This window comes from Carcharhinus amblyrhynchos, chromosome 1, assembly GCF_965287045.1.
Source record: "Carcharhinus amblyrhynchos chromosome 1, sCarAmb.v2.hapA, whole genome shotgun sequence".
Lineage (NCBI taxonomy): Eukaryota > Metazoa > Chordata > Chondrichthyes > Carcharhiniformes > Carcharhinidae > Carcharhinus > Carcharhinus amblyrhynchos.
The window spans coordinates 178,624,393-178,642,134 of NC_137324.1; the positions used below are offsets into that span (position 1 = coordinate 178,624,393).

Consider the following 17,742-nt stretch of genomic DNA (forward strand, 5'->3'; position numbering starts at 1 on the left):
CCTGTCAACTAAATTGCAGTGTCTGCGTTGGTGTGGTGGGTGACTCGGAGCTGTAATTACAGGGTTACTCTCACCTTGCGAGGGTAATATAAGGCGCACTCTGTAACACTCTAACACCAGTTGCTGACTATCCTGACAGCTCCTGCAGCCATGGCTGGTAAAACACTTGCATTCGCAATCTGCAGCTTTGTCGTTTTACAACTGTCCACAGCTAAGGGTAAGTTTCTCATTTCAACGTCACAGCAGGCAGCCATTCTTTATAACATTGCTTTGAATTTCTGATGTTTCTTTACCGGTTGCCAGCACGGCGGCACAGTGGTTGGCGCTGCTGCCTCACAGAGCCAGAGACCCGGGTTTGATTTCCGGTTTGGGTCACTGTCTGTGTGGAGTTTGCACGTTCTCCCCGTTTCTGCGTGGGTTTCCTCCGGGTGCACCCAGCTTCCTCCCATGGTCCAAAAGAAGTGCCGGTTAGGTGCATTGGCCATGCTAAGTCTTCCCTCAGTGTATCCAAACTGGTGCTGGAGTGTAGTGACTACAGGGTTTTCACAGTAACTTCATTGCAGTGTTAATGTAAGCCTAGTTGTGACACTAATAAATAAACAAACTTTTATCTTCAAATATATTTTAAAAGAATTTACAGATATTAGAAATTTTATAGAGCCTTTATAAGTTTCATAAGTTTCATAAGAAATAGGAGCAGGAGTAGGCCATCTAGCCCTTCGAGCCTGCCCCGCCATTCAATAAGATCATGGCTGCTCTGTCATGGCTCAGTTCCACATTCCCGCCCTCTCCCCATAACCCTTAATCCCCTCGCTTATCAAAAACCCATCAACCCGCGTCTTAAAAATATTCAGCGAGGCAGCCTCCACCACTTCAACGGGCAGAGAATTCCAGAGATTCACCACCCTTTGAGTGAAGAAGTTCCTCCTCAACTCCGTTCTAAACCGCCTCCCCTTTATCTTGAGGCTGTGCCCCCTAGTCCTACTATCCTTTCTGAGCGGGAAGAGTCTCTCCACCTCTATCCTATCCATTCCATTCATCATCTTATACGTCTCAATGAGATCTTCCCTCATTCTTCTAAACTCTAACGAGTACAAGCCTAGTTTATTCAGCCTCTCCTCACAGCTCAACCCCCTCAACTCCGGTATCAGCCTAGTAAACCTCCTCTGCACTCCCTCCAAGGCCAAAATATCCTTGCGTAAGTACGGCGCCCAAAACTGCACACAGTACTCCAGCTGCGGCCTCACCAATGCCCTATACAGCCGCAGCAAGACCTCCCTACTTTTACATTCAATCCCCCTCGCTATGAAATGTATATTCAATTATATTCAATCCCCCTCGCTTTAATACGTAAGGTGCCTACAAAGCATTCTAACTTCCTGATATACCGAGAAAAAATGTCTTTTGTATGTTTTATAACACTGAACGGTTGGTAACCAAAGGACAAAAGAATGAAAGCGATTGGCAAAATGTGCAGGAGTATGAGGAAAAAGGAATGAGAATGGCACCATCTCATGATGTTCATTTGGCAAGCCAGTGCAGTCATGATGGGCCGAATGGCCTCCTTCTGAGCTGTAACAATTCTGTGATTCTGTGAACCCAGACGGGAGATGAGGAGAATTTTTTTGGTATGGGTAGTTGCTGTGATCTGGAGTGTGTTGCATGAGAGGGCAATGGAAACAGTGTCAACAACTTCCAAAAGTAGAAACACTTGTAAAAGGGAATGCACAGAGCCATGGAGAAAAGATCAGAGGAAGCAGGACCAATTGGATAGCGCTTTCAAAGAGCTAACACAGGCACAATGGGCTAAATGGCCTCCTTCTCTGTGTATGATACAATGGTTCACTGCCGAAAGAGTGATGTTCAAAGATAGATTTAGACCAGGCACTGCAATAATGACCTTGTTATATATTTTGATGTGGAAATGTTAATGTAACATTCGAGGTTTAGTTGTTCGAATAATATACAATACATTGAATGGAATTTGGAGTACAGAACAGGCCATTCTGCCCAGCTAATCCTTGCTGGCATTTCTGTTCCATAAGAACCTCCTCCAGCCTGACCTTATCTCCATCCACCATCCTTCTCTTCTATCCCTTTCACCCCCCTGTGTTCCTGTAACTTCCCTTCAATGCGCAGGGTATTGGGTCGCAGGTTAGAATTTACAGTCAGTTACGGAATGAATTCTCCTGAATACAAGGAACACAAATCACCAGGTTGTCCACTCCCAATCCACCAATCCGCTCAGGATAATGGGTGGAAAATGGTGGGTGAGTGGAAACGTGGTCATTTGCAATGTACGCACTGGCACAGATAACCAAAGTGGTCTGTCTGCATCATTATCCAGATAGTGGCAGACAATATGTTTTCTTGATCAGCCTCCTATCACTCAATTAAAAGAGATTTGAACAATAAGAACATAAAAATATAACAATGACACAATAGCCAGAATTTTTTGACCATTCACACCAGTGGGATTTTCCCATCCTGCTGCAGTGAACAGAGAGTTGACTTGTCGCCAAAGTTTCCGTCTTTGTTGCAACAGAAGTGTGGCATGAACAGGCAGTAAGATTGCACCCATGGTATTCATATAATAACCTGGTAAAACCAGCCAAAGATGCGTCGCAGTTGGGCTGTCAGATAGAATTCAACAATTGGCTATATACAGTTGACATCAGGACCGATAATCAGAAGCTTGGACAAGGAGATAGGTTTTAAGGAACAACTAATTGGAGGACAGAATCAGAGAGATGGAGAGCTTCAGGAAGTGAATCCCAGAGCTGGGGACACAGCCGTCAATGACAGAATGCTGAACAGTGCAAGGGGCAAAAGGCATTTCAAAAGGCTGATGGCCTGGAGGAAGCCACATCGACAGGGAGGGAACAAGACTAGGAAGGGATTTGTAAACAGGAATATGGACTTAAAAATGGAGGCATTATTCAACCTGGGCCAAAGTAGGTCAATGAGCAAAACATAAGAACATAAGAAATAGGAGCAGGAGTAGGCCATCTAGCCCTTCGAGCCTGCCCCACCATTCAATAAGATCATGACTGATCTGTCGTGGCTCAGTTCCACATTCCCGCCCTCTCCCCATAACCCTTAATCCCCTCTCTTATCAAAAACCCATCAACCCGCGTCTTAAAAATATTTAGCGAGGCAGCCTCCACCACTTCAACGGGCAGAGAATTCCAGAGATTCACCACCCTTTGAGTGAATAAGTTCCTCCTCAACTCCGTTCTAAACCGCCCCCCCTTTATCTTGAGGCTGTGCCCCCTAGTCCTACTGTCCTTTCTGAGCGGGAAGAGTCTCTCCACCTCTATCCTATCCATCCCATTCATCATCTTATATGTCTCAATGAGATCTCCCCTCATTCTTCTAAACTCTAACGAGTACAAGCCTAGTTTATTCAGCCTCTCCTCATAGTTCAACCCCCTCAACTCCGGCATCAGCCTAGTAAACCTCCTCTGCACTCCCTCCAAGGCCAAAATATCCTTGCTTAAGTGCAGCGACCAAAACTGCACACAGTACTCCAGCTGCGGCCTCACCAATGCCCTATACAGCGGCAGCAAGACCTCACTACTTTTATATTCAATCCCCCTCGCTATGAAGGCCAGCATCCCATTCGCCTTCCTGACCACCTGCTGCACCTGCAGGCTGGGTTTTTGCGACTCATGCACAAGGACCCCGAGGTCCCTCTGCACCGTCGCCTGCTGCAGTTTTTCGCCATGTAAGTAATAGTCTTTCCTACCATTATTCCTACCAAAGTGGACCACCTCACACTTGCCAACATTAAATTCCATTTGCCATTTCCTGGCCCATTCGCCCAGCCTATCTGGATCCTTCTGCAGACTCTCCACACCCTCCGCACAATTTGCCGTTCCCCCAATCTTGGTGTCATCAGCAAATTTCGACACCCTACACTCAGTTCCCTCCTCCAGATCATCTATATAAATGGTAAAAAGCTGAGGCCCCAGCACCGACCCCTGGGGCACTCCACTAGTCACCATCCGCCAATCCGAATAGCACCCGTTGACCCCCGCTCTCTGCCTCCTATTTGACAACCAATCCTCTATCCACGCTAACACCCTACCCCCAACTCCATGTCCCTCGACCTTCTGCAATAACCTCTTGTGAGGTACCTTGTCAAACGCCTTCTGAAAATCAAGAAAGACCACATCCACCGGCTCTCCTCTATCCACCGCCCTAGACACATCCTCATAGAACTCCAATAAATTTGTCAGACACGACTTCCCTTTAACGAAACCGTGCTGTGTCCGCTCTATCAAGCAATTCCCCTCAAGATGCCTCGCTATTTCCTCCTTGATGACGGATTCTAACATTTTACCTACAACAGACATTAAACTAACCGGCCTATAATTCCCCGCCTTTTGCCTGGCACCCTTCTTAAACAACGGTGTAACATTAGCCGTTTTCCAATCTTCCGGCACTTCCCCGGAAGGGCAATGGTGAATGGGACTTGCTGCAAAATAGGGTAAGAGTGGCAGAGGTTTGGATAAATTGAAGTTAATGGAGGGTGGCAGGTACAAGGCTGACACATTTATACCTTAATCTAGTTAACACTGCAGGTGACACTGCGAATGTTCAGGGATGAGGGGGAGGGGGTACAAGGAATATTTGTTTGCTAATGTCATCATCAATAGCTTCTAGCATTTTACTCTTGCTCTACTTTTCGGAAGCCTCTGTAAATCCCTCAACAGAGACCTCTAATCATCAAATCCCTACTGTGCAGAAGGAGACCATTTGGCCCATTGGGTTTGCACTGACCCTCCAGCAAAGCATTTACCCAGGCCCTATCCCTGTAACCCCCATGTATTTACCTTGCTAACCTACACATACCGGGGCACTAAGGGGCAAGCTAGCATGGCCAATCCCCCTAACCCGCACATCCTCTCCTATACTGTCGATCTATTAGGCTTAGCCTACAGATTCTGTTACAGAGATGTAGTCTTCTCATATTAGCCCTCTACTGCTACACTTTTGTGCATTGTTCATGCAGAGAGAACCATCCCATTCATAGATTGGGACATAAATAAGCTGCAGAGCTGGGCCGAGGGGTGGCAAATGGAGTTTAATACGGAAAAGTGTGAGGTAATTCACTTTGGTAAGAGTAACAGGAGTACAGAATATAAGGCTAATGGAAAGACTCCTGGTAGTGTTGACGAGCAGAGAGATCTCGGTGTACATGTGCATAGCTCTCTGAAAGTTGGCACCCAGGTTGATAAGGTTGTTAAGAAGGTGTACGGTGTGTTAGCTTTTATTGGTAGAGGGATAGAATTTCGAAGCCGTGAGGTCATGCTACAACTGTACAAAACTCTGGTGCAGCCGCACTTGGAGTATTGCGTACAGTTCTGGTCGCTGCATTATAAGAAAGATGTGGAGGCATTGGAAAGGGTGCAGAGGAGGTTTACCAGGATGTTGCCTGGTATGGTGGGAAGGTCTTATGAGGAAAGGCTGAGGGACTTGAGATTATTTTCATTAGAGAGAAGAAGGTTACGAGGTGACCTAATTGAGGCATACAAGATGATCAAAGGATTGGATAGGGTGGACAGTGAGAGCCTTTTTCCCCAGATGGTGATGGCTAACACGAGGGGACATAGCTTTAAATTAAGGGGTGGTAATTATAGGACAGATGTCAGAGGTAGGCTCTTTACTCAGAGGGTAGTAAGGGCGTGGAATGCCCTGCCTGCAGCAGTTGTGGACTCGCCAGCTTTAAGGGCGTTCAAATGGTCAGTGGATAGGCATATGGATAACACTGGAATAGTTTAGGTTAGAGGGTCATTAGATTGGTTCCACTGGTCGGTGCAACATCGAGGGCCAAAGGGCCTGTACTGCGCTGTAATGTTCTATGTTCTATTCACTTCATCATTGGAGGCCACGCTTTACTTAGTAAGAAGTCTCACAACACCAAGTTAAGGTCCAACAGGTTTATCTGGAATCATTTTGGAGTGATGAAGGAGCAGTGCTCCTAAAGCTAGTGATCCCAAATAAACCTGTTGGACTTTAACCTGGTGTTGTGAGATTTCTACAGCGCGCATCCCAGTCCAACAGCGGCATCTCCACATCATGCTTTACTTAAACTTTTATGTTTGTTTTTTGCACTCTCCTCCCACCACCTTCCTTCAAGCCTATCTCTTTCAACAATGTTTTGATCACCCCTCCAAATATTTCTTACTGGCTTGGAGTCCCTTGAAATTGCTCTCATTAAATAAAAGTTTTTTTTTCTCAGCTGTGAACCATGACGTTACAATTCACCCTGACGATAAGAACTGCCTGACCAATCCAGACCATCCAGGTTGCCGGCAGACTCAAAGCAACACACCAACGGGGCAAAGTACGTAAACCTGAACTGAACTATCGCCTATATTGTTGAGGAGTTTAGAGGGACACCAACTCACCCCAGGCCAGTCATTGCAATGCTTTAAGTTTTGTAACGGGACTTGGAGTGGTGTGGACTGGAATCAGTGATTACCTGGACATTTTATTGGTGTTGTCAGCTGAGATGGTTCAGATGTGTTTTATTTGACAGAATCTCTTCTCTTCTTGGCTCAGTCAGGGCAAATGTTCACCTTTTGCATTCTTGACGCAGCTCGGTGTAAATGGCAGGAATTAAATCAATTTTTAAAAAGTCTTTTGTGGGACATGGGCGTTGCTGGTTGGCCAGCTTTACTGCCCACCCCTAGTTGCCTTTGGAGGGCAATCAAGAGTCAACCATATTGCTGTGGAGCTGGTCACATGTAGGCCAGACCAGGTAAGGGCGGAGATTTCCTTCCCTAGAGGACATTAGAAAAGGAAATCTGCCATCCTTATCTGGTCTGACCTACACGAGATCCTTTGCTGAAGATTTTGTGTGACATTATTTAATCCCATAACTACACTTTTTCCCTATAGCTGTACAAATTAGTCCTCTTCAAGACTTTGCCTGGATGCTGTTTTTCTTTGCATTCCAGATTTCATCAACTCTCTGTGAAGATATTTCTACTCATTCCCCATTAGTTCTTTTCCCCAATTATTTTAAAACTATGACTTCTGCATTTGGCAGAAAAATAGTTTATTCCAATATGCTCAATCAAAAGTTTAAAGTTTATTTATTAGTGTCACAAGTAGGCTTGCATTAACACTGCAATGAAATTACTGTAAAAATCCCCAAGTCGCCACATTCCAGCGCCTGTTTGGGTTACACAGAGAGAGAATTTACCATGGCCAATGCACCTAACCAGCACGTCTTTGGACTCCACACAGTCACCCAAGCCAGGAATCAAACCTGGGTCCCTTGCACTGCGAGGCAACAGTACTAACTACTGTGCCATCCTATCGCCCTTTATACCTTGCTGTTCTGTATCCTCTTGACCTTCTCTACACCAAGGAAACCAATCCCAGTTTCTTCCAGAATGCATCACTTTGTACTAATTCACTTTAAATTGCGTTGGCCATGTGTCTACCTATTCCAGCCGTCTGTCTCTATCCTCCTGAATTCTGCTGCTGTCCTGGACACTAGTTATCGCAAAGCCAAGTGTGTACAATTTGCAAATTTCAAAATTGCAATCCTGTATCCAAGTCCAGGTCCCTTGTATATAACAGGAAAAGCAACGGTCCCAATGCTAATCCTTAGGGAAGGGACATCACTGGATGCTTCTTTGCAGATTCATGAGAACATGACAACCTCAAGGTTCGCTTCCAAGCCACTCACCATCTTCATTTGGAAATATATCACCGTTCCCTCACTGTCGCTGGGTCAAAATCCTGGAACTCCCTCCCCAACAGCACTATGGGTGTACCTACACCTCATGGACTGCAGCGATTTGAAAATGTGGCCTCACTACCACCTTCTCGAGGAGAAACTAGGGATGGGCAATATATAATAGCCCAGCCAGCAATGTCCACATCTCATAAATGAATAAAATAAGTTAGAAAGCTATCCATTCACCATCATTCTCTAGCTCCTATCCTCCTGCCAGTTCTGTACCCTAATTTCCATTGCTGTTTTAAATAATGTTTGCTCTATTTTCCAAATAATTTGTTATGAATTACATTATAAATGTCTTTGTAAAGTCCAGATATATTAAATCTACTCTTCTACCTTCATCAACCCTCCCTTTTACTTCATTGCATGACTGATATCATCCACTGATGACAGCTGACAACAGGTTAAAATATGAAAGAATGGATACTGAATTATCTACATTGGCCTTACATTCATTCCAACTGTTTTATTCCTCAGGGCTAGAAAAAGGAACCAGCTTTTACAATTCACTTCGATCAAGGTCCCGTCGCTGCCCATTTGGCAGGTCATTTTACGCTGGCCAAAAACGTGGAATATACCAAGGATCTTCCAATAGTAAAGGAATATCAAGCATCTACGATTCTATAACTGGACCCAAAGGTTGGGAATGGATATTTGGCACTGAATATGATGGTGATAGCAATAATCAAGGAACAGGAAATGGATATGGTCAGAATAGCAACAGTCAGGGAGGAAACGGCAATGGGAATGGCCAAAATGGGAACGGCCAGGGGTTAAATAGCAATGGGAATGGCCAAAATGGGAATGGTCAGGGGTTAAATAGCAATGGGAATGGCCAAAATGGGAATGGTCAGGGATTAAACAGCAATGGGAATGGCCAAAATGTGAATGGTCAAGGATTAAACAGCAATGGGAATGGTCAAAATGCGAATGGTCAGGGATTAAACAGCAATGGGAATGGTCAAAATGCGAATGGTCAGGGGTCAAACAACAATGAGAATGATGAAGATGAGACTAATCAGGGATCAAACAGCAATGGGAATGAGGAAGATGAGGAGAGTGAGGAATTAGAAAACAATGAGAATGAGGAAGATGAAAATAGTCAAGGGTCAAACGGCAATGGGAATGGCCAAAATAATCAAGGGTCAAACGGGAATGGGAATGGACAAAATAGTCAAGGGTCAAATGGCAATGGGAATGGACAAAATAGTCAAGGGTCAAATGGCAATGGGAATGGACAAAACAGTCAAGGGTCAAATGGCAATGGGAATGGACAAAATGGATATGGTCAAGGATTAAACAACAATGAAAATGATGAAGATGAGTATGGTGCAGGATCAAATGGCAATGGGAATAGTCAAAGTGGTCAAGGGTCAAATGGAAATTGGTTTGATCAATTCTGGAATGGTCAGGGGTCAAATGGTAATGGGAATGGACAAAATGGCCAGGGGTCAAATGGGAATGGCCAAAATGGTCAAGGGTCAAATGGGAATTGGTATGATCAGTTCGGGAATGGTCAGGGATCAAATGGCAATGGAAATGGCCAAAATGGTCAGGAGTCAAATGGGAATGGTCAAAATGGTCAAGGGTCAAATGGAAATTGGTATGATCAATATGGAAATGGCCAGGGGTCAAATGGGAATGGCCAAAACAGCCAAGGGTCAAATGGCAATGGGAATGGTCAAAATGGTCAGGGGTCAAATGGGAATTGGTACGATCAATTTGGGAATGGTCAGTGGTCAAATGGCAATGGGAATGGCCAAAGTGGTCAAGGGTCAAATGGCAATGGGAATGGCCAAAATGGTCAAGGGTCAAATGGCAATGGGAATGGCCAAAACGGTCAAGGGTCAAATGACAATGGATTTGGCCAAAATGGTCAAGGGTCAAATGACAATGGATTTGGCCAAAATGGTCAAGGGTCAAATGGCAATGGGTATAGCCAAAATGGACACTGGTCAAATGGCAATGGGTATGGCCAAAACGGACAAGGGTCAAATGGCAATGGGTATGGTCAAAATGGTCAAGGGTCAAATGGCAATGGGTATGGCCAAAATGGTCACTGGTCAAATGGCAATGGGTATGACCAAAATGGTCAAGGGTCAAATGGGAATTGGTACGATCAATTTGGGAATGGTCAGTGGTCAAATAGCAATGGGAATGGCCAAAATGGTCAAGGGTCAAATGGCAATGGATATGGCCAAAATGGAGAAGGGTCAAATGGCAATGGATATGGCCAAAATGGACAAGGGTCAAATGGCAATGGGTTTGGCCAAAATGGTCACTGGTCAAATGGCAATGGGTATGGCCAAAATGGTCACTGGTCAAATGGCAATGGAAATGGACAAAATGGTCAAGGGTCAAATGGGAATGGCCAAAATGGACAAGGGTCAAATGGGAATTGGTACGATCAATATGGGAATGGTCAAGGGTCAAATGGCAATGGGAATGGACAAAATGGTCAAGGGTCAAATGGGAATGGACAAAATGGTCAAGGATCAAATGACAATGGGAATGGACAAAACAGACAAGAGTCAAATGGGAATTGGTATAATCAGTATGGGAATGGCCAGGGGTCAAATGGCAATGGAAATGGACAAAATGGTCAAGGGTCAAATGGGAATGGCCAAAATGGACAAGGGTCAAATGGGAATTGGTACGATCAATATGGGAATGGTCAAGGGTCAAATGGCAATGGGAATGGACAAAATGGTCAAGGGTCAAATGGGAATGGACAAAATGGTCAAGGATCAAATGGCAATGGGAATGGACAAAACGGACAAGAGTCAAATGGGAATTGGTATAATCAGTACGGGAATGGCCAGGGGTCAAATGGGAGGGGTCAAAATAGCCAAGGGTCAAATGGCAATGGGAATGATCCATATGGCAATAACAAAATAGGTAACTCCATGCTTGCTGCAGGGTCACAGAAAAGGCATTATATGAAAAGGGAAATCACTTCAGATCAGGTTGTTATCCCTGCCATCAAAAAGCGGCATTATCGCAGACTCCACCCAAACTACAGATACCGCCACATTGGGAAAAAGAACTAAAAAAAACTTAATTCACCCAGTCCCCCCCGCCCCCACCTTACCCCTTTCAGTTAGTTTAGGTTCCAGCTGTGGTGATTATCCAGTTGCCAATGCAAATCCTTGATTCCTCATTTGTTGTCTTCACTGGTAATTAGTTCCTGAAAAGAAAAAGTCAACATAGGAAGATTTAAGAAGGTTAGAAAGCACATGCACATCAAAGTGGGAACACAACTTTGGGTCAAAGCACAATTCTGTACCATTACTTTATACTGTCATTATGTAATTTAGCTTCTCCTACTCTGGGCAGGTACCTGAATTGTTATGCGGTTGAACCGGTAAATTGTTTATGCAGATGCCAATATTTTTATATTGAATGGAATACTCAAATCTGAACCAGATCAGTCAGGGGGTTAACAGTATTAGTTTCAGATTGATAATGTGTCGTGGGTAACCAGCCTGTCCATACACGGAGAAATTGTGCTGTACCTGTTAATTATCACAATCTAGAGTACAGTGTTCTGCACCTGAACTAGTGTTAAACTAAAACTTAACCCCAGATAGCAGTGGAAGTTACACTATTAATGATAAACTTGTATTATAGCTTGTTGGCTCGAGCTGTCAACCAAATTAGTTTACCTGAATGGGATTTATTTCTAACAGCTCAGTTAGTTCAGTTCAGATAATATGGGCACAGTTTCTATTCTGGCACAGATTCCTTGGGCAAGTATTAGAAAACAAGGTACATTGGTAATACCAAGTTTAAAGCTGTTCTCAGTGTCCTGGTGTCATTGAGCTGTCAAAGGATTGTACATACAAAGTGATATCATATACAAATATGATTCACAAGTCATTAATATGCAAGAACATACAATCACAACACTTTGGGGAGCAGTGTACTCACTTTCACAAGTGACAAAGTTAATTTTTCTATGGTGCATTTTCATTGCAAAAATGTTTGGTTTGCAAAAGGACATCCAAACTGAAGTTTTCAGCATGAATGTCTCATAAATGAACAGCTGTAGATACTGAGAACTGCGCATTTATGGGACGTTTTGTTATTCATTGTCCTCATGTGAGGTTAACAGTCATTTCTGAATTTAGCTTCAAATGTTATGACTTGGAAAGGAAGGAAATTTACTAACTTTTAAAAAGGGGATTGATATATATATTCGGAAAGGAAAAAAACAGCAGGGCTATGGGGAAAGAGCAGGGGAGTGGGTCTCATTGGATAACTTTCAGGGAGACAACACAGGCACAGTGGGCTGAATGGCCTCCTTCTGTGTTGTATGATTCTATGTTAATGTGCAAGTAACTATTGACTGGCCTGATGTTCTTTCCTTACTTTACCTTTCATATCTTAATGTATGATGTTTTTTAATGTAAAGAGAAATTGGTGGGAAGTGTCTATTGGTTTCCTCCATATTGTTATCTCTGATTACTTGGATACTCTTATAGATCTTGGTGTAATACCAATAAAGCTTTTGGAGATCCCATGTATATTTTTGGTCCAGTTTTGTGTATTATGTGAGTGATAGAACAACAGAGAAACTATGGTGCAGAGTTTTAAAGTTTATTAATTAGTCCCACAAATAGGCTTACATTAACAATACAATGAAGTTACTGTGAAAATCTCCTAGTCAACACACTCTGGTGCCTGTTCAGGTACACTGAGGGAGAATTTAGCCTGACCAATGCATCTAACCAGCACGTCTTTTAGACTGGGGCGGGGAGGGATGCCGGAGCACCCGGAGGAAACCCGTGCAGACACAGGGAGAATGTGCAGACTCCGCACAGGCAGTGACCCAAGCCAGGAATCGAACTTGGGTCTCTGGCGCTGTGAGGCAGCAGTGCTAACCACTGTGCCAGCCAAAAAAGAGCAAAAAGAAACAAGCTGCTCATTTTAATCCCATTTTCCAGCACTGGTCTGTATCCTGCAGGTTCCAGCACTTCAGATGCAGATCCAAGGAAGTTTTAAATGATTTGAGTGTTCCAGCTTCAACCATTAACTTTGACAGTGAGTTCCAGACACTTACCCACCCGCGGGGTGAAAACACCTTTCCCCCAAGTCCTCCTAGTCCTTCTATCAAAAGGGGTCAATTGTCTCAAATCTGTACCAACCGGTAACTGAGCTCTCAGTGAGGAGGAACGGATCGTTCCTGTCTATGGAATACCTGCATAAGAAAATAGACATTCCTTTGGAGGAACACTCCCAAAGTAATGGCATGCCTGGATTTCCTGCTGTTAACCCGAGGTTTCTTTATCTTTTCTGGCAAGGTTTATAGAGGAGAATCATGGAGTCAGGGAATCATAGAATCCTACAGTGCAGAAGGAGGCCACTTGGCCCATCGAATCTACACTGACCACAATCCCACCCAGGCCCTATTCCCATAACCCCAGGCATTTACCCGAGCTAGTCTCCCTGGCACTAAGGAGCAATTTACCATGGCCAATCCACCTTGTCCGCACATCTTTGGACTGTGGGAGGAAATCGGAGCACTCGGAGGAAACCCACGCAGACATGGGGAGAATGTGCAGACTCCACACAGGCGGTGACCCGAGCCGGGAATCGAACTCGGGTCCCGGGTGCTGTGAGGCAGCAGTGCTAACCACTCTGGCACCCTGTGACTTTTTTAAAAAATACTTAACTCATCAAGATATGCACTTTGCCGCCAAATCAGCTTCTTGGCGAGAAAGACTCAATGGCATTGAGAGAAGCTTTCATACAAATTTCCTCCCACAGTCCAAAGGTGTGTGGGTTAGACGGATTGGCCAAGGTAAACTGTCCCTGAGCGTCAGGGGGACTAGCTAGGTTAAATGCATGGGGCAATGGGGATGGGGGCCTGGGTGGGATTGTGGGCCGAATGGTCTCCTCTGCACTGTAGGATTCTGTGAGCTTCACAAGAGCTGTCAGTCAAATAACAAATCCAGCTCTGTCTCAGCTCCACCTGTCATCGATCCAGGCGTTCAGAGGTGGAACATGGCTCAGGAGATCAGCAGCAGGAATTCCAGCAAATTCACCTGATTTGAAGCAAGGATGACAAGGAAAATTGTGTCACCTAGTCTGGGATTGACTAATGAGTAACATTTTCTGTGTCTCAGATAGTCCATCAATAAACACACCAAGTCATTACTCACTCATTCTCAACTGCTTTAAATTATTCTGAATAAACTCTGACAGTGTTCTAATTGCTGAAGCTTTGTCAGAAATCTTCCACAGAAACATACCTCCCGCTTACGGCCATTTACTGTCCGGAATCCAATGTTAAATCCAGGATACCATCAGCCAATGGAAAATCCTGAATTCCTCCCCACGATCTGCAGTGACATCACCGGCATCAATCTCACAACGGAATCCAAACACAGAGAACATAAACCTGAGAGACACTCCCACTGTAATACTGAGGGAGTGCCGCACTGTCAGAGGGTCAGTGCTGAGGGAGTGCTGCACTGTCAGAGGGTCAGTGCTGAGGGAGTGCTGCACTGTCAGAGGGTCAGTGCTGAGGGAGTGCCGCACTGTCAGAGGGTCAGTGCTGAGGGAGTGCTGCACTGTCAGAGGGTCAGTGCTGAGGGAGTGCCGCACTGTCAGAGGGTCAGTGCTGAGGGAGTGTCGCACTGTCAGAGGGTCAGTGCTGAGGGAGTGCCGCATCTTCAGAGGGTCAGTGCTGAGGGAGTGCCGCACCTTCAGAGGGTCAGTGCTGAGGGAGTGCCGCACTGTCAGAGGGTCAGTGCTGAGGGAGTGCCGCACTGTCAGAGGGTCAGTGCTGAGGGAGTGCTGCACTGTCAGAGGGTCAGTGCTGAGGGAGTGCTGCACTGTCAGAGGGTCAGTGCTGAGGGAGTGCCGCACTGTCAGAGGGTCAGTGCTGAGGGAGTGCTGCACTGTCAGAGGGTCAGTGCTGAGGGAGTGCCGCACTGTCAGAGGGTCAGTGCTGAGGGAGTGTCGCACTGTCAGAGGGTCAGTGCTGAGGGAGTGCCGCATCTTCAGAGGGTCAGTGCTGAGGGAGTGCCGCACCTTCAGAGGGTCAGTGCTGAGGGAGTGCCGCACTGTCAGAGGGTCAGTGCTGAGGGAGCGCCGCACTGTCAGAGGGTCAGTGCCGAGGGAGTGCCGCACTGTCAGAGGGTCAGTGCCGAGGGAGTGCTGCACTGTCAGAGGGTCAGTGCCGAGGGAGCGCCGCACTGTCAGAGGGTCAGTGCCGAGGGAGTGCCACACTGTCAGAGGGTCAGTGCCGAGGGAGTGTCGCACTGTCAGAGGGTCAGTGCCGAGGGAGTGCCGCACTGTCAGAGGGTCAGTGCTGAGGGAGTGTCGCACTGTCAGAGGGTCAGTGCTGAGGGAGCGCCGCACTGTCAGAGGGTCAGTACTGAGGGAGCGCCGCACTGTCAGAGGGTCAGTGCTGAGGGAGTGCCGCACTGTCAGAGGGTCAGTGCTGAGGGAGTGCCGCACTGTCAGAGGGTCAGTGCTGAGGGAGTGCCGCACTGTCAGAGGGTCAGTGCTGAGGGAGTGCCGCACTGTCAGAGGGTCAGTGCTGAGGGAGCGCCGCACTGTCAGAGGGTCAGTGCTGAAGGAGCACCGCACTGTCAGAGGGTCAGTGCTGAGGGAGCGCCGCACTGTCAAAGCCAGTTTAGGATGAGATATTAAACTGACGCCCAATTTTCTTGCTCAGTTTGTGATTTTACAACCTCCGTTTCAATGAAGCGTAAGGAAATTATCTGCAGTATTCTGGCTAATTTTAATCCTGAACAGACGTTACTAAATCTGATTCCTGAGGTATGATTACATAGCTGTTGTGGGATCCTGCTGTGTATAAATTGGCTGCTGTGTTTCCTACATTACCCTTCACGGTGGCACAGGGAGGTGGCACAGTGGTTCGCACTGCTGCCTCAGGGCGTCAGGGACCCGGATTCGATTCCCAGCTTGGTTCACTGTCTGTGCAGAGTCTACACATTCTCCTTGTGTCTGCATGGGTTTCTTCCGGGTGCTCCTGTTTCCTCCCGCAGTCTGAAAGACAATGAACAAAGAAAATTCCAGCACAGGAACAGGCCCTTCGGCCCTCCAAGCCTGTACCGACCATGCTGCCCAACTGAACTGAAACCCCCTACCCTTCCAGGGACCATATCCCTCTATTCCCATCCTATTCATGGATTTGTCAAGACACCCCTTAAATGTCACTATTGTATCCGCTTCCACTCCCTCCCCTGGCAGTGAGTTCCAGGCACCCAACACCCTCTAGGTCAAAAAATCTGCCTCGTACATCTCCTTTAAACCTGTCCACCTTAAACCTGTGCCCCCCTAGTAATTGACTCTTCCACCCTGGGGAAAAGCTTCTGACTATCCACCCTGTCCACGCTCCTCATAATCTTGTAGACTTCTATCGGGTCGCCCCTCAACCTCCGTCACTCCAGTGAGAACAGCCCAAGTTCCTCCATCCTCCCCTCATAGCTAATGCCCTCCATGCCAGACAACATCCTGGTAAATCTGTAACCCTCTCCAAAGCCTCCACATCCTTCTGGTAGTGTGGCGACCAGAATTGAACACAATATTCCAAGTGCGGCCTCACTAAGGTTCTATAAAGCTGCAACATGACTTGCCAATTTTTAAACTCAATACCCCATCCAATGAAGGCAAGCATGCCGTATGCCTTCTTGACTATCTTCTCCACCTGCATTGCCACTTTCAGTGACCTGTGTACCTGTACACCCAGATCCCTCTGCCTATCAATACTCTGAAGGGTTCTGCCATTTGCTGTATATTTCCTATCTGTATTAGACCTTCCAAAATGCATTACCTCACATTTGTCTGGATTAAACTCCATCCGTCACCTCTATGCTCGAGTCTCCAACTGATCTATATCCTGCTGTATCCTCTGACAGTCCTCATCACTATCCTCAAATCCACCAACCTCCGTGTCATCCACAAACTTACTAATCAATCCAGTTACACTTTCCTCCAAATCATTTATATTACAAACAGCAAAGGTTCCACCACTGATTCCTGAGGAGCGTCATTTGTCACAGCCCTCCATTCAGAAAAGCAATCTTCCCCTGCTACCCTCTGGGACATGCTGGTTAGGTTCATTGGCCGTGCTAAATTCTCCTTCAGTGTACCTGAACCGGCACTGGAGTGTGGCAACTAGGAGATTTTCGCAGTAACTTCATTGCAGTATTAATTTAAGCCTACCTGTGACACTAATAATCAAATTTAAATGTATTTCATTGGCTGTAAAGTGTTTTGGATGTTTTGATGTTGTGGAAATGACTCTAAAAATCTAAGTCTTTCTTTATTTCTTACAGTAATAATTTGAATTTTTATCACACTTCTAAGATAAAATATTGAAGGAATCTCCCTCCTGGTCCCTGACTAGCTGTACCAGTTGTTGAGGGAACTATGATTTGTTGTACACACATGTGACAAGGGCAGTTATATGATGAAGTTAGGTCAGAGGAGAGGGCTTATGGCATACAGTGGCTGGGCTGAATGGCCTCCAATCATCACCCTTTTCAATGTATCCTTCGATTCCTTTCTCCCTCATGTGGATACCTCATCTTTTCCTCAAATGCATCAAATATATACTATTCACTTCAACTTCCAGGATTAACATTTGTGAAATAAATTTGCAACTCTTTAGTTAACTGGGTTACTCTATATCTCAGAATAATGTAGAAATGACTCCAGTTGTAAATTGAAACAGTTTATCTACTAGACTTTAAAACATCGCAGAACGTACCCTGGTCCTTACTGGAACTTCCTCAAATTTCTTAATTCTCTCACTCCTCCAAAGGCTTAAACAATCGTGCAAATGTACAGTGATCAGTTAGCAAACTAGCATAGTCAAACACAGATGAAACAAACCATTGATCGTCACATTAATCACAGATGCTAACAGCAAATAATTCACAGCCCTAGAAATAATGTTTCTTAAAAGGGATTGGGTTTATGAAATAAGATTACAGAAGATT

At 45.6% G+C, this 17,742-nt stretch overlaps 2 protein-coding genes across 3 annotated transcripts in view; one reads left to right on the forward strand and one right to left on the reverse strand.

Annotated features, from left to right (window-relative positions):
• The window catches only part of LOC145347981 (protransforming growth factor alpha-like), a 181,613-nt gene extending 177,455 nt beyond the window's left edge, over window positions 1-4,158 (reverse strand). Inside the window, exon 1 of the mRNA XM_080196064.1 lies at window positions 4,140-4,158. The gene's annotated coding sequence lies outside the window, so the exon portion shown is untranslated. The remainder of the gene's footprint in view (window positions 1-4,139) is intronic.
• Window positions 135-12,270, forward strand: LOC145347978 (uncharacterized). 2 transcript variants are annotated; one of them, XM_080196040.1, is made up of 4 exons: window positions 135-217; window positions 6,248-6,352; window positions 8,240-9,198; window positions 9,337-12,270. In XM_080196040.1, exons 1-4 carry the CDS (start codon window positions 151-153, stop codon window positions 10,810-10,812), a joined length of 2,607 nt encoding a protein of 868 aa, XP_080052166.1. In that variant the 5' UTR covers window positions 135-150; the 3' UTR covers window positions 10,813-12,270. The 2 variants fall into 2 exon arrangements, with proteins under 2 accessions (XP_080052166.1, XP_080052156.1); XM_080196030.1 differs by having other exon boundaries at window positions 8,240-12,270.
• Window positions 12,271-17,742: the final 5,472 nt, after the last annotated feature.